At 35.4% G+C, this 23,179-nt stretch overlaps 1 protein-coding gene across 2 annotated transcripts in view; it reads right to left on the bottom strand.

Annotated features, from left to right (window-relative positions):
- LOC133522306 (guanine nucleotide-binding protein subunit gamma-e) overlaps positions 1–23,179 on the bottom strand; it is an 86,742-nt gene that overhangs the window by 30,837 nt on the left and 32,726 nt on the right. For both annotated transcript variants that reach the window (XM_061857601.1, XM_061857600.1), the window contains exon 3: positions 17,654–17,776. In XM_061857601.1, coding sequence (XP_061713585.1) covers positions 17,654–17,766 — 113 coding nt within the window. In that variant the 5' untranslated portion in view covers positions 17,767–17,776. The remainder of the gene's footprint in view (positions 1–17,653; positions 17,777–23,179) is intronic.

Raw genomic sequence — 23,179 nt, 5'->3', positions numbered from 1 at the left:
AGAAAAAACAACAAACATTATAATTAATTACGAGTTTCCTGGTCCGGCGTTGACTGAGTTTCAGCAGATAAAGCTGAACTAATAAACAATCTCGTATTATTAGGAAGTATATAGGGAACGTGCACAAACTGTAGGGGGCAGCACAGGAGCCGCCCCTTGATTATTGTCGCAAAGTGTAAGTATCTAGTTTAAGTTTCCGTTTTAGGCCACAAGATGGAACCTACAACGCGCAAGGGAGCGTGCGGGCACTGTAGGGGGCAGCCCCTGCTTTGGAGTGAAGTATCAATGTCAAGTTTAAGTTTCCCATCTAGGTCACAAGATGGCAGACCCTCCAACATACACGGTTTCTATAGGCGCAGTTGTAATGCTAGTTATTAGTGTTAATATGAACTGTGAGTCTTAATTTGAAGAACTCTACTAATTTTTACGTGACTCCGGGGTTAAATACTTTCAAAAATCTCATATAGAGCCAAGCTTCTAAATCTTCAAGCCCTAAGATCACACACTCTACACCTTAGTCGTGGCTTGGCCATTTTGTTACTACAAAAACTATTGTATAACAAATAAAACCGGCCAAAAGCATATCGGGCCATGCTCAGTGTAGGGTTCCGTAGTTACCCTTCCGTCACAATAAGCTAAACTGGAGCTATTAGTGTACATACCTAGAATAGTATAGTATATTAGATTGTTAACCAAGGAATGAAATGGTACTTTTACCCGAGTTAAACAAATAGGCAAATTTGCATAATCAGTACCTAATTAAACTAATAGACGTACGTACGTACGGCCATGACTTTTTCCTTTGGACTTACTTGCAATCGGAGACTTTGCATGTCTAAAGATAAATATATCATAGCGTAAAACATTTAGATTGCTATATAGATGAAAAAACACATATTTTAGCTAACTGGAGTAATTTTAAAATGATTTTTTTAATCAAAGCATAAAAAAGTAAAATATAATTCCTAAACATAAACATTGTACATGAGTACAATAAACGAATATGAATATTAAATTAGCGAAATTGCCTCTTACTTTTTAATTTTTTACTCTTTCGTTCTAAAACTGTCAATAGTCAACGGCATTACTCATACAGCCAATGAAACTGTTTTAGAGAAATTAAATAATTAATAAAAATAGAATGAGTAAAATAATCAATTTTTATATTTTAGTTTATTTACATAAATAATGCCAAATAACTTTAACAACCAATTTTTAATGTCGTAATAACGTTTAACTCTGGATGTACGGTCAACCAATTTGATTCCTAGGCCACTATAGAACGATGTCATAATGACTTCTACGAAAGTGCTTATTGAGTGATGCATGTCATGTATGTATCAGTTAAAGCGACAAGGTTCTATAGTGGCCTAGGATTCAAATTGGTTGACTGTACTTACGTCTTTTTACTATGAGGGGGAGACTTTTTTTGCGATAACTCAAAAACAACTAAACTTATAATGTCCGCTATATTTATTAGCCGTTTCAATTAATGTCTTTCTTAAGCTCTACTTCCAAGATTGGTTTCATATTTTTGGACCTAGTAAGTTTTTTTTCTTTCGGAGCGATTATCTTCGAATATATTCACTTTTTCATAAAATGTTTGTTGAAGGCCGCTATTAGTTTTAAAAGACCTTTCCAACAATTCCCCCGACTGCAGGGTTGAAGCAAAAAAAAAAATTCACCCCTACTTTACGTGTAGGGGAGGTACCCTATTTTTTTTTTATTTTTTTTTATTTTACGATGTGTCGGCTTTATTGATTTATATATCCATGCCAAATTGCAGCTTTTTAGCACTAACGACCACGGAACAAAGCCTCGGACAGACAGACGGGTGGGTTATTAGAATAGTTTCTATGAGCAGTACAGTCAGCGACAAAGGCTTGTATCCAAAATGAAAGTTTTACCAAAAACTTATTTTATTTACGGAAATTTGTGTATCGGGTAATATTCAAAGCTGTGAGCGGGGTATGTTAATAGAGAAGGGATACCTTTCAGTGATGTGTGTCAGATAAGTGTCAGTTATATAATGGACCGTTTTTCGCAGTCACAGATATACAAAGAACCTTGTTTATATGTATATATTCCGTCGCTGGTTAAAATCTTTCGAATTTTTCGTAAGTCCGATAATACAAACATACTAAAGTAAACCAACCTAGTATCCAGGGGCCTTATTCGAGATGCACAACTGTCAAATTTCGCGTCCACATCAAATCAACACTTGATTCTATCGCATGTTGATTGTATCAAGTGTTGATTCTATCAACTGTGGATATTATCATTTGGAACAATCAAAACTCATTCATAGAAAAAATAATCAAACAAAAATCAACTTTGTTTATTACTACTATATAGTTTGAAATGGCTCTGAACTCGAAGTGGTTCGGTTTGATTTGATTGTCACCTGACTGTGGATTGCTAATGTCAAATTTTGACAAGTGTTGATTTTATTGCTAGACTTTATTGTCCATGGGCTTGGGCACCATCTTGGATTTTTTGACGTACGACAGGGAATACCCTTCCTTTCCTACAATATATGGCATAGAGTAAAGCGTCTTTTTTTTTAAACATAAGTTTACAGGAATCAGCGTCATCTTGTATTCGATAGGATAAGTAATGCGCTATGAACAATCCGGCGGCGAGTAGTGAAACTACCTGACAACGTCAATCAATTAAAAAGTGACTACACAGTTGATGGTCGATAAAGGCGATTATTAATTGAATTTTAACGACAATAAAGAACTATTGACATGCGATCTTTTTGTTGAACCCACACCTACACGTCGAATAATGCTCGCTCCACATATTCTCCTATAAACGCTCAAATTTGTAAAAAAAATTGATGCAATTTACTCCGCACCCAGTCTCAAGTTGCTTCTAAATCTAAACCATATTCACGAACCAAGTTGTAACCTAACACATCTGTAAATATAAGGCATATGATTTAGAGATAAAGTCCGTTTTTTTAAATTACGAGATGGTTCGTGAATAACCTTTATTACTATAAAAATAATACTACATTTGTCAAAAAAAATGTCTGTATTGCGCTATTACATAATGCATAAAATTGATATAAAGATAGGTACCATAGTAGCTCGCTCACTTGGTCTATCAACAACTATTTTAATGCTCTTTGTACTCGTATACGCGACCCCATTGTATGTACAGTCGCCATCAGATATATCGGAACGCATGTATGAGATCTCAAATTATTAAGATAAGACCTACTGTACTGTCTATATTACTTACCAAGACCTAAGTACCTATTATTTATATGTACCTACACAAAGAGAATTCCTATGTTAAAAGGAGATTAAATACATATTTTGTTATTCAACTACAAATAAAATAAAATTTATCTTTTTCAGTTAACACATTTTTTTACCGATTTCTTTAATAAAATAAAACATTAAAGTATTATGTGACTATATTTCATTGTCTTCGGTGTAGATTATTTACTGATGTTCCAATTTCCTGTATCAGTTTGGTACCAGGAAATATAAAAACTACACCTCTTCAAAAACTTTGCTGGTAGTTCGACATCTGTAAGTTTAAATATAAAACATGATAAAAACACTTAAGTCAAAAACGTATACATAAAATATTTGCCCTATATTCTGGTCGCTCGGTAGGGTGCCCAGAAGGCTGGGTGCATTTCCGCGCTGGTTAACAATGCTGATCCTCTGGTCACCAGAAGCCTATATAAGGCGCTCTCATAGAGCCACGCTAGTGCCCTAGAGTTTCAAATTCAACCCCAAGTGCCACAAATATGTAGTTAAGGGTTTAAATTCTGGATCAAGAACATGGAATACTATTCGCTAGTAAGGCCATAGGTATTAGAAAAAAATAATAGTAGGAGACGGCCGTGGTCATGGTAGGTGGTACAGGTGGGCCAGGCAAGCTCTGAAATTATGCACCTATTTTACTATAACTTTGTTCACCTGTGTATATTTACTGTTTCCATGATACTCATTTTTAATATGTAGTCCGTGTAATCGGGCTGTATAATTGGTCTCATATTTTTTAACACAAAATCATAATTATAATTCAATAATTAATGGTGTTTTACATATTAATCATTAATGTACCTATTTTGCAAAATTTTCTTGCATATAATAATATTGTTTACTTCAATTGACGTGTTTATTATTTTCGTTACTATGTCAACGTTAATACTTAAAAAATTATAACGTGAAGGTTGAGTCCGCAGTACAGTTACAGTTTACGTGCATAGTGGCATTAGCACAGGGATTAGGACCAAACTCGAAATGTCTGAACAGTCATGAAATTTGGTATGTATATACGCCCCTTAAAGGCCCCTTTTTCATGCCCACACCATTTGACATTTGGGGACCTCGAGGAACCGCAGCCATCTTGGAAAATGTGGACCATCCAGGAGAAATTCGCGTTTTACTCTAAATCTACGTTCTTTATTCAATAATCGTGTAAGGCAACATTCAAGCTTATAAAATTCTACATAAAATAGTTTTAGACATCTTTGCGAAAAAAAATGATCTTGCTTTAAAAAATACTTGCTAAACCCAGATTTAGCCCTTATACCCTTTCATGGGATATTCTCTTAATAGGAAACTTGGAAGAATAAAAATTCCACTTTTAACTATACATTTGTACATAATCTACCCCAATATCAATATTTTACTTGACTGCAACTTAACCAGAAAGTAGGGTTATGGGTATAAGTACTGAGGATTCAGGACACCCTGTAGCTTAGGATACTGGACGGATTTTTTAAATGACGTATTATTTAGCCCTAAACCTTTTTCTTCCGTTAATTTTAGTAACTTTGTATTGCATAGCACTTGTATACTAACTGTGGATCTACTGATGTCTGTTTTACTGTACTCCGCTCAATAGTTTAGGCGCTAGAAGAAAAAATATGATTTAATATTCGGAGTCCTCTCAAGGCGGCTGTATTGATTTTTCTTTAATAGAACAAGTAAAAGTAGGTTGTGAATGGCAAGAGGAATCTAACGATACGTCATTTTAAAAAATCCGTCCAGTATCCTAATACCTAGCTACTGGGTGTACTGAATCATCATAACCCTTACCACCCTTCTTTCTGGTTTAGTCACAGTAGAGTAAAATGTTAATATTGGGGTAGACCACGTACAAATGTATAGTTAAAAATAGAATTCATATTCCTTCCAGTTTCCTTTTAAGAGAATGTCCCCTGGAAGTGTATAAGCGTTAAACTTAGATTCAGCAAGTATTCTCTATAACAAGATGTATTGTTCTGCAAAGATATCGAGGACTTTTTTGTGTAGAATTTAATAAGTTTTAATGTTGACTGTTGTGTTGATGGTACACATTTTCCAAGATGGTTCGGATTCCTCGAGGTCCCCAAATGTTAAATGGTTTGGGCATGAAAACGGGGCCTTTAATTTATATACATAATAAATTTCATGACTGTTACAGAGATTTCGAGGTTGGTCCTAATCCGATTATGCTACATTGTGCGTCCGCAGCAAATTCGGTTCTCCATACAAATGTAGTTACGCTCTCATTTTAAAATGACTTGCTAGATTGCTCTGAAACTTTGTACTTACAATAGGATATGGTATGTCTATGCCTATAATTCATTTAAAACATAAATGTGAAATGAGAGCCAATTAAGTTCAATATTAAGAATATGTGTCGTTGTTGACTCGCCGACAACGGAATTGAGATCTATATGGGTGCCATGTTCTGTGCTGTGTAGAAAATCCTGAAATTATAAAGGATTTGTCTTGGCTAGTTTTTACGTATAAGCTACGTATCACCGAAACGTCACAAACACCACGAAGGTTCGGCTTGTACGGGCCCTCGTTTTTCCTATATTCTTATACGCTGCGGAGACCTGGACTATCCGAAAGACAGAGGAGAAGACGATAGACGCCCTAGAAATATGGTGCTGGAGGAAAATGCTGGGGATATCCTGGACCGAGTTTCGGACTAATGTCTCCATCCTTAAAGAACTCCGTATCAAGCAGCGCCTTTCGACTCTCGTAAAGACCCGCATACTCAGTTTTTTCGGTCACGTCTCGGGGAGGAACAACGACTCCATAGAGCGTCTAGTGGTGCAGGGTAGAGCAAACGGAAAAAGACCGCGCAAAAGGCCACCTATGCGATGGACTGACCAAATCAAATCTGCCATGAAGGGTCCCCTGAACGCATTTGCCAGAATGGCCCCCAACCGCGAAAAATGGCGAGAAATCGTACGGCAAGCAACATCTGCGCCTGATATCAGCAGTTGACCACGACGCTCTGCAAAGAGTACAACGATAAAGAAGAAGAAGACGTATCATATTTGTCTAAAACAGGGGTTCCCAAAGTGTGCGCCGCGGCGCCCTGGTGCGCCGTAGAAAGTAAAGAGGGGCGCCGTGAGTTCTATCATTGTCCGAAACCACAAATATTCGCGGGTACCTATTTGAGCGCTCGCATCGGTAAATGATATAGCGTCGTGTCACTCTTTTTCGACCGTGATTTTAGATTTACAAGGGCGCCGTTGCAAAATACTACACTTGTAACTGCGCCGCAGGTTGAAAAAGATTGGGAATCCCTGGTCTAAAATTTGGTTTGTTGGTACACACACAAGGGATAGTCTCTAGCTAGGTACGGGGGCCACACTCGTCAGCGCGACGGCGATATTTTTTACCTTTTACCTAAAAATCTCAAATTTGTGTACGGGCTCAGCTCCTGTTTCGTCTTAAGCCTGAATTTAACAGATTCTGACTCACAGGGGGCTTTGAGCATGCTGTTGCGTTCGTTTTCAAATTTTGAAAAAAAGAACTAGCCTAACAACACAATAAATGCTTGTTTATCCGCATTCTTCACTATATCTCCCTGTCTCACTACTATCTGACCTTGTAACCCAGAGGGGAAAATATACCTTATTGGGGCTACTCCATCTTCCTCATGATAATATATTTTACTTTACTGAAAAGCAATCGGTACATTATACAAGATGCACATTCTTAAGAGCCGGGGTTAGAACCCACGAACATTGGTTTTAAAATGAAGCTTTGTATATAATTTGTATTTTTGTAATAAATCTGTTTTCTTGTTGACATTTTGTGGTATTGTACAAAGAGCATATAATCACTACGTTTTAAGAGACGGGACTTCCATACTAGCGAGTGGAATCAGTTTGTTTCGCAAATCATTACCAAAATGTACGACAAAGAACTGTCAAAGAACCATAGTAGCAACATAAGCGATTTAAATAGTGTAGTACGCTACACGCTTACGATTCTTATCGATATCGATAAAATGGGGAGGGTTGAAACATAGGCTCCTGTCTACAAATTTTGTACTCGAAATCAGGTTAGCATCGAGTCCACATTTAAGTTGCATGTTATAAAGTGGATAGTTCTTAATTGGACTACTATCTGGTCGGGCTTAATGTGGACCCGAATTATTTTAATACAGTTTTTAAGTCGTGTTTTTTTATTTTATTAAATGCTTGATTTTCATAATGATGTGCACATACATGTTTGAATAAATGTAACTTTTCTATGGGAAGATGTATCAGGTCTTCGTTTCCAACAAATTTGGCCCACTGCCTGCATCTGAAAACATACAGCCTTGGAAAAACATGACTTTATCTACAGTTTATATTCCATGTGTTTGCTAATGAGATGATCAACTGATTATTTCGCGCTAATATGCATCTATAAATCATGTTTTTCGGCATCCAGTTATCAACAACCCTTTATCAATGCTTTAACTTTTTATGTATTTATATGTCTGTTAATCATGAGAACGGGTCTGGCCTTGTTGGCAGCGACCCTGCCTATGAAGCCGATGGTCCCAGGTTCAAATCCTGGAACGGGCATTTATTAGTGTGATGAGCATGAATATTTGTTCCTGAGACATGGGTATTTTCTATGTATTTATAAATACTTATAAATTAGGTCTATGTACATATATATATACATTATTGCACAAACTGACTTAGTACTAAAGTATGAATGGCATGTGTTGTGGGTATATTATATATATATATCGTTGTCTAAGTACCCACAACACATGCCATTCATACTTTAGTACTAAGTCAGTTTGTGTAATAATGTCCTATAATATTTCTTTATTTATCATAAAAACAGATTAATTTTCTTACATTTTAGGTTAATATATTAAATAATCACTAGATAAAAAAAAGATGTTAACTAATGACCAATAATGCATAAGTAATAGATAATTTATGCATTATTAATCTTCGACGAATTAATTATGGTCATATTGCATGCTAGTTCTAAGGAAATTTCACATATTTAATTTAATTATTTACACTGATATACAAATAAAACTACAGTTATCGATAGTTATAGTACATCCCTAGTTCACAACGAAAAATAATGTAAAATATCTAATTTTCGATGTGTTTATAGCCTGCTGACCCAAAATAAGGTCAAAAGTATCTAAAGCAATACTTACCAGTCTTCATCCAAGGGAAATTTCGCCATAAAATCCCTTTTTTCGTGATTTTCTCGAGTGGCTCGCTTGCCACATATTTCACACTTAGTAAACCGTTTTCTCGCTGGCATTGTAACAAACTCGCTCTTTACTCTGATCACGGTTGACTATTTTCGATTTTTGCACTAAATAATAAAGAAATTGCACGAAATACCCGAACAAAACATTGAAGCCTTCAAAACAAACAAAGCAATTAGGCTGACAGTAGACTTGATGTAAACTTGACAGAATAAATAGCACTGACGTTTTCTTTTTCTTCGTTGGCAATGATTTGCGAAACAAATTCCATACAAAACTTTTTTCTTCCTAGTTGCGTCAGCCTGATCGGAATTTGGCAGCTAACTCCATCTTGCGTCCAGTAGAAGAATCAAAATCGTACAGGTAAAACTACTCTCTGCCTTAGGATCCCCTTTTAAATGTCATAAATCCAAACATGGCAGCCATACCCATCGACAAAAAAGTCTACCGTTGATCTAATTTCATTTGACAGTTAACTAATACGTATTCGACACGCTTATATTTGACAACTAGAATCCTGACTAGAGCTGGGACTGCGTACCAAAAGTACGTCTCTGTTACTCGTACCAAAAGTACGTCTAAAATACCAGTTTTACGAGTATGACCCCCAATAGGCAGTTTACGTATTTGCCGTGCTTAGGCGTCTTACAAATAAGGATTATTTATACAAATATCGACTTATTATTTCGGTAAGGGTCGGAAATATGGTGACGTTTTGAGTGAAGGCTATGAATCTATTGTCATATTTTTGTTATATATTATTACATTATTTTTAGATACAACAGACACCCAGACGACCATCTGTTAACAAAATTTTATTTTACCTAAAGTAACGGTAAGAATGGAGGTACGAGGTGATAAAAGTTTCATATTTGTTTTATTTCAGAAATCAAAGTCCGTACTTTTAAATACTCGACAAGCTAAAAGTAGTCTATTACAAATAACCTGTTCCAAAAACTATTCCGGTACAACGCCCCGCCTCTAGTGTGGATATTGTTCACTGACAGGTGGTGATAATAGCAATTCGACAAGTCACAATATTTCTCACATCAAATGGAAATCAACACGAAACGTCACTTTTAGCATGTCGAATAAGGGCCCTGCTTTTGTTTAGATGAGTAGTCGTTTGATAGTGTAATCCTGTAATCCTACGCTTTATTATCTTGATGCAACTTGTAAAAGGGTATTTACGACGATAAAATACCCAATCGATCAGCGTACACCCACATTATGAGTTAATCTTTTTACCCACAGTGGATCATAATTGTATGCGAGGTCATTAAATAATGGATTAGAAATAGTGTTAGTAGGAAATCGAGTCTTTTGAGTCTATATTTAAAGAACTAAACTCGTTCTTACAAGGCTCTGTACTTAAAAAAAAATCGAGTTTTTTTTCCATGTCGAGTCGCTTGTCAAGCCTTTTTTAAGCTTAACTCAAAAGGAATCAAGCCTCCGAATAAAGACTCTGTCAACAATTATCTAATATAACTTTAAATTAACAATAAAGAAACTAGGTGTTATTGTATGATCTGTATACATATTTCGTGAAATTTATGTGCCGACAATGCGTTTTTTTTACATTTAGATTTCTCTGAAAATAAGGACGCAAAAATCCCTTAAAAAAACTCCGTTCTAACAAGTTCAAAATAGTCTCAAGTCTCGACTAAATTGTGAGAGTCTGAAAAACTGAGGAATGAGCAGTCTGGAGGACTCTAGTGTTAACCAACACTAAATAATTACAAAGTATATTATGGGTTCAAAAGATTCCGATATTATACTAAAAGTTTGCTATTTGATGCTGATTTGAGCAATGCTGAACAGGAACGCTATAGTCGTAACGATAAATTTTCACATGTTGTAAAATGCGCTTACAAAGACCCCTGATATTATAACGATAAATTTTATCGCGTGATTTTCATAACAGATACGTATAACGTTACGTTAAAGGGAGTTCAGTGAAGTTAACGAGATCATTTAGTCCTTTGTTCAGCTAATTGAGCGCTTACACATGAAAAAGAACCCAATTTTAAAATGTTATAGGATTTTTAGGGTTCAATACATAAAAAAAAACTCTTATAAAATCAAACCTTTGCCCATCTGTCTGTGTCTAAATACAATTTTTTTATAGAATGCGAACTTGGAGGTAACATGTTGAATTCATATCTAATACTGAGATCTACAAATCCTTGCATGCCTTGCAATCCTGGCATGCTTAGCTATGTATGATAAATTATGGAATAAAATATGCATGTATGTTCAGCAAGTAACTTATCTAATGTATATCTACGGCCCTTAAATTCTTGGCGTAATTTTATATGCCGCAGCCACGTAAGGGAATCAAAACATATGGTCACGGTACTTTCAGTAGCCAGGTGGACTTTTGGAAGAACGTTGCAATCTTTCAGATATTAGTAAATTATAATACCTTCTAATAAGACTTAATGGACTTAATTCATAATTATTAGCTATGGTATGGATTTATTATTCATGTGGATCTAATTATTCAATGAGCTCAACGAGGGGGGGCGGGTTTAGGGTCGGCAACGCGCATGTAACTCCTCTGGAGCTGCAGGCTTACATAGGCTACGGAGACTGCTTACCATCAGGCGGGCCGTATGCTTGTTTGCCACCGACGTAGTATAAAAAAAAAAAAAAAATGATTTCAAATTTAATGACAGGAATTACTTTAAAAAAATAATAAAGAAATCATGTGGCCTGGATTTACAAATAAATCTATGAAGTTTATCAAAACCTCTAACATCCTCCGTATCGCTAAACGTTATAGGTTGTAATTTAACCTAATAATGCCACAGATTGAATGCCATTCACGGTTTAGAAACTGGTTTCTTCATAGTCTAAGCCTTTTTCTTGTGTATAAACCTCTCGTTACGACTCAGGCTTTATATCTATCAAGACTTCCATCTGATACCGGTTTTCTTTAGGGTGGTCTACCAGAATCCAAGTCTTGTTCAAATTTGAAGATTTCACCTCGCTTTCCATAACTTTTATCCATTCAGCTTTCTGAGGACTCATAAACAAATAATTCTATGGAGTTAATTAAAACCTCCAACAGATACCAGTATTTATGGGATACTAAAAATTGGCAAATTGAGATATAGGTAAAAAACTTAAGTAAGTCACCTGTTGTATGTAGTTGTGAGGTGTTCGAATAAACAATACATGTTTAAAAGACACACACAAACAAAACAAATGTCTATTCGAACACGTCGCAACTACATACAACAGGTGACTTACTTAAGTTTTTTTACCTATACGAAGAAACGTAAATAATAAATAAATAAATAATAAATAAATATTATAGGACATTATTACACAAATTGACTGAGTCCCACAGTAAGCTCAATAAGGCTTGTGTTGAGGGTACTTAGACAACGATATATATAATATATAAATATTTATAAATACTTAAATACATAGACAACAGCCATGACTCAGGAACATATATCCATGCTCATCACACGAATAAATGCCCTTACCAGGATTTGAACCCGGGACCATCGGCTTCGTAGGCAGGGTCACTACCCACTAGGCCAGACCGGTCGTCAAAGTACGCTGTAAGCGTGCGCTGTAAAAACGTAGCTACTAAAAAATCAAAATAACATTAGTAGGTGTGTGTAAATAAATATGATTATTAATTATATATTTCCGTGCTTCTGGTTGGTAACTATTGCGGTTTTCCTTGACCCCTTGTTATTATAAAAACAATACAAGTAGGCAGAAGGTTAAGCAATAAAAATTACATAAATAGTTGGTAAATCAAGCAGTACTTCAATCCCTAATGATTTAGATATCAACTTCCATATTTGCTCTTTTCTTCTCCTGCTTTTTTTAGCGGTCCAGTTAAGGCTGAAACTCTTACTCGTCTTTCTTCTTCTCCAACTCCAGGATTTCTGCCTATTTTGCCGCTGTGGGATCTCTTAGGCGTCTCCGTAACTTTTTACCACTTTCCACTAAAACTGCGCTGGCTCAATCGCTTCTTCTTCCCATTTTAGACTATGCCGACATCTCTTATCTCGATCTCTCCGAAGAGCAATTGAATAAGGTTGAACGGCTTCAAAATGTGTGCATTCACTTCATTTTTGGGCTACGGAAATTTGATCATGTCTCCAGCTTCCGGTCACAGCTCAGGTGGTTACCGATTCGTTTCCAACGTAATACTCATATTCTGTCTCTACTCTATACTACTCTATTGATTCCCAATACTCCTGAATATTTGTGAGAAAATAATACAACATTCAACCGTATCATTGTATAAAACCCAATGTATGTCAATAAAATTCAGTATACGTGTTCGAAAACCGTGAACTGTGGGGGCCTTTCTGTATATCCCCCAAGAGACACCACTAACTTTACTAAAAAAGCGTAAGCGCCAATCAAAAAGCCTCAACTTAGGCCTTTTTTTAACGATTTTGTTACGCTCGGAGAAAAGGTCGTAAGCGCCATTGAAATGGCGAGCCATTAGGCTCTTTTGTTTTATCGGTATTGATGGCTAGTGATTGATGATAGTGCTACGGTCTGCTTAAAGTTGGATAAGAAAGTCTCAGGATGACGTTTGAAAAGCAAAACACTATTTTCTATGGGGAAATTTAGTTTACTATCTTACGCACCTATAAATAAATTGTTTTTTTTTCCTTTTTGTGAATATTTTTGCTATCGTAGTATATTGGTTTTATTTTAAAGATAATTGATAATAGAAATATCACCTCTAATATTGGTCCAGTATTTTGTAATTTTGGACGTTTTGCCTGTTTTGGTTTTGGTCTTTCATTGAAAGAAATCAAAACCTTGACGGTGACATTATTTAAACGATAATCTGGACTTTTTTCAGCCCTAACAGTGTTTTTGACAGAATTTGTTCTCGATATCGGGGTTGTTCCCATAGCAAAAGTTGCTCAGTATGACCTAGGTATATATTTACCCCGTAAATTATTACAGGTGACTAAATAAACACACAGTATATTAAAAAAAATGGTCCAGTTTTCTATAGGTAATCAAAACCGTAATTTCAACGGTGACGTATTGCATATACCCATCCTCAAAATCAAGGCCGAATCAATACAAGGAAAACGTAGAGTATATCCAAAGTTAATAAGGGTATACAACAATGTTCGGTGAACGCTCGAGGGCGCAGGGAGGCAGTGGATTGTTAAACAGGGGTGTGTAATGAGTTAATCGTAAATAAATTGCTTTTTTGGAGATTTTGGAGATATCTTATCTACAAATGGGCAGGTCTACAAAACTTTATGTATTGTTTATTATTGTAAAGATTTTAGGAAGGTTGTCACATTTCTATTGATTATTGTTTTATTCAGTAGTTTTGGTCATAATAGAAGATAAAAGTGCCAATACGATTGTTAATTTACCTATTTGACGACCTGTTGGGTCTAGTGGGTTCAAATCCTGGTAAGGGCATTTATTTGCGTGATGAGCACGGATATTTGTTCCTGAGTTATGATTGTTTTATATGTATTTAAGTATTTATACATATTTATATATTATATAGATATCGTTGTCTAATTACCTGCAACACAAGCTTTATGAGCTTACTGTGGAACTTAGTCAATTTGTGTAATACTGTCCTATAACATTTCAATCAGTTGTAACGATTGAGATAAGACCAAATTGTTACTTTACTCTCTGGGCTAAAAACCGTGGTTTGGATAGATGTTTTTGCAAATAAAGGATGTTTTATACGAGAACGTTATTGAGGAGACGTTACTAGACTTGGTAATGACAATGCATACATATCACAAAGACCCAAAAATTCAAGAGAAAACTTGACATATGGCAACTCTTGAGTTGTGGCTAAGATAACGCGAAATTCAAGCAATGCTTTATTCCGCGTTGTTTTAGCCATAACTAGGGTTTCCATATGTCAAGAATTCCAGGTTCTTTATCAGGATTGCGGGAGAACTTAGCGAGTGTCAGGTTTTTTTGAAAACTTTCTAAGCACTAGAAGCTAGCTATAAGCTTGAAGTTGGGTAGAGGAAAGGGAAGGTTATGCTGTAGATACAGCACCATTAGAGGCTAGTTTAGAGGCTAGTCATCCAGGGAAGATTTTAGAATAAGGAATTTAATGGGCGCTTTTACTTTATCCTTATAATGGTAACGGTAAATCATGGATGTTATCGTCCACATTGGTGAAACCATCCACTCCGTCCAGAAATGTCAGGATCCTAGCCACAATTGCACATTTTAGGGGCACTTTGTCAGCAGGCTGTTTTCTTCTATGTCTTGCTAAACTTTACGAGAAGAATAAGTACGTCATACTTAATAACTTATACAAAGGGCCAGTCAAAATGACAAATAAAATGAGTAAATAACATTACAACAATCCTTTGTTACCATAAAAATAGTTGTGTTACAATTTATTAGGCCGATTTTGCTATAATAATAGGTATCAACTAAGAAATCGCAAAAAAGAGTTATAGTTAATCCAATCGTGTGATGGTACTTTCGATACGTAAATCAGACTCGTAAATGTGTTGTTTAATTAAGTATTCATTACGTAGTATGTATTAAACTAACTTGACATTTTTCCATTAATGTGTTTACTGTATTTTTTCTGTTTTTTTTGTGTTATTTTATCAAGCATAATTGTTTGTGTATAGATATATAAATGTTTTGATTTATTTTAAGTGAGTTGAGCTGTATTTACACGCATGCAACTGTGCTTACTTATAGCAAATACATACATAAGTACTATGATTTGATTAATATAAAATTAACTATCATAGCAACACTTCGTTTAATAAGATGCATAAAAATGTAAGTTTAAAATGTTTGCGTTTCATACAGTTTTGGTTCTTTCTTGCTTGTATTCTCCAATCATATTAAAAACAATATATCATAATAACATCTAGGAGTAAATATTTTTCTACAAAAGAATAATATTTTTATATAACATCTGCCTTCAAGCCCAGAGAAATGAACCATGACCTATAAAATAAAGTAAGTGGAGCACACGACCCCTTTTGTGATCGCAAAACTCCAAGATATGCCTAATATATACGTTATATGTGCAAAATGTTTGTCGGTAAATTTATGGCGGAGAATAGATAACAGGGGGCTAACCAACTGTGTCATTGAGAAGTAGACTTAGAGGAAAGGGGACGACATCACGTGACTGCCATAATGGGGAATACGTTTATATGGAGAGGCGATTGTTTACTATCGTCTCAAGTGATATTCTGAGTAAGAAAAAGTAAATTGACGATGGTGGAATCCTTAAATTTTTGTTGTGAAAACGTTATATTGTGACAACGATTTTTGTTGTGAAAACGTTGTCATAAATTATGACAAAAATACTCGTAATTTTGAATCCATAACGCGTTTATATGCGGCAATCACATTAAACATACGAACTTCAACATTATCTCTCTAATTTTGAATATATACCATTCTTTACAATAAAAAATACAAAAAAGCGGACTCAATGCCTCATGGCATTTTCTAACAGTTAACACAATATGGGCCAACCAGAAAATTGGCAGTAGTTATAATGTTATTTAGATTTGTAAATACTGCTGACTGATGTGTATGAGACCTCCTGTATTTCATTATTAATAAACGATTTATGGATGAAAGTTACTTGTAAACTAAAAATAGATATCTAATACTAAAGAAACAGTAAAAAACCAAAAACAATCATAAAACAATTTGATTTGTTTCCTAGTTGGAAAGTTACTTGTAATTTCGTAATTTTATTTTTGAATGAGTGCCTGAATCAAATGCCTGAATCAAAATAGTACATTACGATACAATTGCGAAAAATAGGAAATTCGAAACGAGTGGCGATAAATTAAAACACGACCGAAGGGAGTGTTTTAAATCGACACGAGTTGCGAATTACCTATTCGCACATGTATCGTACAACGTTTTACAGTACATATCGCCCTTTAAATGTTCGACATAGTAACGTAATATGCTAATTTTCGCACTAGTGCGGTAAAGTAGCACCATATCCTTCGGTCGTGTTTTAATTTATCGCCACTCGTTACGAATTTCCTATTTTTTGCACTTGTATCGTAAATAACTATTGACTCTCAATTTACAACGGGGTGGTTAGTTTATGGCAATTCACCATTTTTTATAACATAGAGGCGACGAAACCGTACATTCATTTCGCTTGATGGGAAGCTGTGACCGCAGCCTATGGGTGTTAGTAAGTAACTCCTGAGGTGTCACTTACACTTATAAACACGATTTTGATGGTATAAACGACAAATGCAGAGATTTGTGTCCTAATAAGTATAATCACAAAAACAAAATAATGTGTTATATTCCTAGATAGTTTCCGCTACTACTTAGCTACCTACTTTTGAATAGGTACTATATAGCTACTTTTAAATAAGTATGGTGAAAATTGTATTTAGGCAAACTTTGAAGTATTATAAATGCAATGGTTCAACTATTTTGTTATAACTAACATACTTAATGGTTTTCACTATTAAAATGTATCGTTTGGCTGATAATAAAAAAAAAACTACATATGTTTTTTTTATTCTGTTTTGACATGTGTTTTATGATATTAAGGAATCTGACACTGAAACTAAATACATATACTACATTCAATGTAACAACGAAAATAATGTAATAATAACTTATAGGTACTTAATTAAAATTGTTATTGATTAATTTTGCGTAGGTACCTATTTTATTCGTAATGTATTGTAATACATATTTATGATAAAAATCACTAAAAAAATCTTGTGGTTATTGTGATAGTGATATCACAAAATTAGGTATGGAAATTAAGTTACGTTAATCGTAAACACATATATAATAATAAATATACATCTCACTCTTAGAAGAATTATTTAAGAAAACTATAGAAATTGCAACAGGCAACTCTCCGCCTTAGCAACATAACCTTAAAAAACAATCACGTATAATTTTCACAGAAAACCCCTCTCTTTGTTTTCATGCGTCCGTAAAAACCACAAAAAGCTGCCTAGTATGGCAGACGCCTACACATCTCATGCGATAATCCCGTGTAACGTTGAAACGTTGAAAAAAGCACCATATATATGCACAATCCACAGGGCACTCCCGGGCGAAGCATCGCCCTAATTTGTACACTCCACATATGACGTCACGCGTTCGATTTTTTAAATTAAGAATGGAATGTTCTACTCACGCAGCAATGCTTTTTGATAGCGGCCAGCGCTCCATGGAGGCTTGGTATTTCATGTTTTCGATCTGCTTTTTCAGTGCCTCTTTGTCCATGGCTGCGAGAATACTGGGGTCCATCGCGCAGAATCTGTGGTATAAAGCACGCACACATAAACACGTGTAATGTATTAGAGTGAATGAGTAATGTTAGACAGGGACGGGGGAGCGTACATTCGATAACATAAACGCCTGAAATGTAACGCGGCGTTCAAAATAGCGTTCGAAATTGGAATTTGTAAATGGAATGCGCTGTTTTTAGCCAGGATTTAAACAAAAATAAAATGTGTTATTTTTTCAAAATAAAATTGTGTAATGAAAGCTTATCTTTAATTGATTGTGATAGAGTTTGCATTTGACTGTACGTTATCTTTTATCTTCCTCGCACAATAAGGGGAGAGCTTCAATCGCGTTTGTGTGAGTTATGCGCGCGCAGTACATTTAAGTTTCTATGACAACCCCTTTATACACACAAAAGTTAGCTTGCGCGAACTTGGTATGGGCTTTAAATGCATTGCATATTGAACTTTATTCTAATGCGTTTAGAGTTTATAGTTGTGATATTATTGTGGTGTAAAATTAATGAATTAAGGCAAATGCCCGGTAGTTGTTGATGTTTTGTGTTCCATTATTCTTTGGCGGTTTCCCTACGACATATTGGGAAATATGGCCGAAATATATATCACGCTCGTGAACAAGTCAAATATTAAGGATAATGGGTGTATTTATCAAATGTATTGTAAGAAATGTAATAAATAGTTATTGGGCAATATACAAAGATTGCTTTGCACATGAAAGAAAGTATAGTCGTACAAGAAGTACCTTGGTATATGTAGTAAATTGAACTGATTCATATCTTTACATTTAAAAAGGTATTTACTCGTTTTAGTAATTAAGTAGTTAGTATTAGGTTGACATAATTTTTTGTGCGGCACATTTTGGATAATTTTACCAAACGTTTGGCTTTAAAAAAAAAAGCAAAGCTAAAAGAGTACCTATTTTAAGATAATTTTGTTTTAAAATCTTTAGTTAATTTTATAAGAAAAATATTCCAAAAAATATTTGTCAACGTATTTTTGGACATGTGTAACGCATTCAATATTCTGAATTAGAAAATAAGATCGCACTTAAAATAAATGTTCAAATTACTCCAAAACAAATCTCGGTATCCTGTAAGCAATAGCAATTGGGCGGGCGGTTCGCCTTTTTATAAGCGGATATCATAATGATTGGTCACCATTTAATTTCTTTAGGGGCCCAGTTCTTAAAATAAAATTACCATCGCGGTTCGTATCTACTTGGGTTTACTAAAAAACAAAAAAAAAATCGTCCGGATCCGGACCGCGGTTCGCCATTTGGTGACCCCTGTCATAGTGCTTGCTACATTGGAGGAAAGTTGACGGCCGCTTCTAATATATATATATATATATATTTTTTTTAATCAATGGATCTTTATTGACAATAACAATATACATAATGTTGACGTAACTGGTGACCGAAGAGCTGGCGGCTTCCTCGCACAACGTATCAGTATTGCGATACAACGAGGAAATGCCGCCAGCATCCTTGGTACAATGCCTCAAGGGCCTATTTTAGATATAAGCTAGTTATAGTAATCATCTGTATATATCCATTATATATATTATATTGACATAATGGTATTTGTTTTAGAAGCGCTGGTCGCCTAGCGGTAAGAGCGTGCGACTTGCAATCCGGAACTCGCGGGTTCGAACCCCGGCTCGCACCAATGAGTTTTTCGGAACTTATATACGAAATATCATTTGATATTTACCAGTCACTTTTCGTTGAAGGAAAACATCGTGAGGAAACCGGACTAATCCCAATAAGGCTTAGTTTACCCTCTGGGCTGGAAGGTCAGATGGCAGTCGCTTTCGTAAAAACTAGTGCTTACGCCAATCCTCGGGATTAGTTGCCAAGCGGACCCCAGGCTCCCATGAGCCGTGGCAAAATACCGGGACAACGCGAGGAAGAAAAAGAAGAATGGTATTTTTTTTTAATTTTTTGTGCCTGTATTAAACATGGCTTTGCTTCCTTTTCGATTTTTTAATTATTAAAATATAAGAATTAGGAACTTTCGAAAACGTGTCGCTATGTTTTTTCGCTGCAAGCAAGCATAGTGGCTTATGGAGAAAGCGCGCGATTTAATTTCCATACAAAATATGTAGCAGCTTGCAGCTTTCATTTTTTTTTTAAAGAAGCATCTAGATATGTTAATTTATTTATATAAGTATGCACTATTTTAGTTAGTTTCTGCTAAGTAGCGGCTCAAAAAATACATCTAGTAAGCAAAAATATATCTAATATTTTCCCAGTAAAAAGGTTATAATATGCGGATATACGGATGGATATGACGAAACCATAATGATTCCGTTTTTGCGAACAAAAAATATTTAATGACCTTAACTTTAATTTTAATAGTTTGCTCGGTTATTATGTTATTAATCAAAAATACGTATATAATTCGTGTCATCCACGATGGCGCGTAGATTTGTCAAATCTAACCTTTAATAACATGACATTACAAGTCAAGGCATGCGTCGTCGTGAATGACACGATCAGATTGCCTACCGCGAACCACGTTCGACGTGTTGCCTCTCTGTCGCACTTGTAAATTCGTACGTAAGTGTGACAGGGAGGCAACACGTCGAACGTAGTTCGCGGTAGGCCGTCTGTATATTAGCAAAGATAATTTATTGTAATAGAGATGTAAAGTCTAATAAAAAAAAACGTGCCCCTTAGTTTGACCATATGTTTTGCAGTTACTGATACATCAACTTTTGACAATCAGAGTTAAGTACCGCAAAATGTATGGAGATGTACCGTTTACCTGTCAAATCGAAGCACGAAATGTGTTAGATTGTACACATGTTACTAAATGTAACACCTCTGAAGTTGCAGGCGTCCATAGGCTACGGTGACTGCTTACCATCAGACGGGCCGTATGCTTGTTTGCCACCGACGTGGTTAAAAAAAAAACAATGTATCTTTGATATTAGCTACCTCTGACTCAAACTTTTTTTTAAATTTGTAAACAAGTTCCTACTAAAATCTACATCAAAAGTACAATAGTGTCTCGACATAAATAATCAAAGAAACAAAAGGCGTATTTTGGCGTCGTTAAAGGACAAAAGGGCACAAGATGGTAGACGATAGCTTCTGTAAAGAATATGAAGAGGATATTCAAAAAACTGAATGAGAATAAGGTTGCTGGTTAGACAGAAATATGCAAGATAAACGGTAGAAACATAGACTATTTAATATATGTCTATTTGTTTAATATGAGATTTATTTACAACTCCTAAATCCTTTATTTCATAATACAGACGAACACTTTAAAAAGAATTAACACAAATCAAACTTACAACTAACTATAAAACTAAACAAGCAATAATATTGCATTAATATTGTTGCTTTGTTTAATATTGTATTAATGTATGTTTGTGTGGTATTGTTTATGTTTACATAAGCTCTTAACTACCTGTCGACTTTTGATGAGTTCTTCATTTCCCGCTACCCAAAGGTTGTTTAGAAGGGATTTTTATCGATAAGGCCGCCTATTAAGTATAATCTTTTCTTCTAAAATTTCATTGTCAGTTTACATTTGTATTGTTATTGGAGCAATAAGAATTATTTCTTTTACAAGGGGCCAAGTTGTTGTTTAACAACTCGTGCTAATCGTGACACCAAAGCAAGCGAATGGTTCCAGAAATAAACACTTCTAACAGTGGAATCTTGAGCGTTGCGGGGGTTTCAAGGCACGAGGGTTAAATAAATTTTGCCATCGAGTGAAACAACATTTTTCACCACATAAACGCGAGGAAAATCCTAACTGTAAAATATCATACAAAAAGAAAAAAACCAAATGTTAATTATTACATTAGTATTAAAGATTTTTCATTAAAATCCATAATTTAAAAGTGAATCTTACCAGCCAACATAAGGACACAACTCAATATTTGCATCAGATTACTTTGCCCCACATGTAGATAAAATGCAACTTTTTCCTCCCCCACCCTGACCCCACTTTTAGGCTTAAGATGACTTGGGCCTTAGGCCGCGGACAGGACGCAAGCAGCGCGGCGAGCGGAGGGCTAGCGGGGCGGCAAGCGGTAAATCAAGGCCATTTATCCATTGACCTTGATTTGCCGCTTGCTTGCCGCGCCGCTCGCTGCTAGCGTCCAGTCCGCGGCCTAAGCTAAGGTACTTGACGATATGACGATATACAAACATATACATCCGCAGTACATTTTAAATGCTACGTGAATGATAATTATGCCAATTGAAGCTTAACCGTACAATAGACCACTTGCAAACAATACATGATTCATACAAATTGTCCATACAAACCCAGATACGTGGGTCGACTAAAAATTAATAATGATACACTTAGCTGCAGAAGTTAAGTTACGCGTTCTTATTTACCGCATACGAAGCCATATATGGCGGATATGATATTCAACTCTATTTACAAGTATTAAAAAAAAAGGAATTAAGGGCATTTCATAATCCGGACAAGAATTGTTGATGGAGTCGCCATTGCCGGATACGGCAAGGAAGGAGTATGTATGTATGTATGTACAAGTATTAAAGTTCAATTTTTTTATTACATGCGGATTACACTGATTAACAGTCCGTAACTGTCAGTTGTTCGGCGGCCGGCGGACTGTTAATCAGTGGACCTCTTAAGTGGTTAACTGAACTTTATTGTGAAGAGATTAACAGGCACAGAATTTTAGGTTTTCGTTCTGTTTTCGATATGATACTGATCGGACAGTGTCAAATGGGATGTTTTTGTCGAAGAAATGTAACTTTTGGCACTGACAGAGCAGTATCATATCGGAAACGGATCGAATAACTAAAATTGCAACATTTATATTCATATTAATTTATTCAGTATTGATCATACATTTTTAACATAACCAATAATACCTACTAGTAATAATAGGTATAGATAATAATAATATATAAATTAATTTTAGTAAAATAGTTAGATATAAAAATTATAATTTAAAAAATAAAAAATACACTTTACTGATACACATGAAAAGGGCTCCTCTACACGATGGCCCAGCGCAGGCCAGTCTAAGGGACGCAGCTATGCGGTGAAATGAGATAGCAATATCACTTGCTCCCTCTAACGCATAAATGGGTCGCTATTGAGACAATATTTTCAAGTAACTGCATTAAAGGAGCAGTAAAGGTGATATAATATGCATGAAAAGGAACGATTTTCACCGGCCATCTATACAAATATTCCCAGTACATTCGAAAATTTGGGTGAGTCGAGCTTGAGAGCGACTGTGTAATAATAGCGTGGGGTTATTGGAGCCCGCGGGTAATAGGAGCGGTGTCAATAACGACTTACTCAATGATCGATATTTATACAAATGTCGTTCAGATGTATTCGGAATCATTCGCCAGGGCTGGCCTGCCATGGGCAACCCCGTAGTACCCTGCAATTACTAACACAAGG

The sequence above is a fragment of the Cydia pomonella genome, chromosome 10 (assembly GCF_033807575.1).
Source record: "Cydia pomonella isolate Wapato2018A chromosome 10, ilCydPomo1, whole genome shotgun sequence".
In the NCBI taxonomy this organism is placed as follows: Eukaryota; Metazoa; Arthropoda; class Insecta; order Lepidoptera; family Tortricidae; genus Cydia; species Cydia pomonella.
Note: the sequence above shows the minus strand (reverse complement) of the source record. Positions and strands in the feature narration are given on the sequence as shown.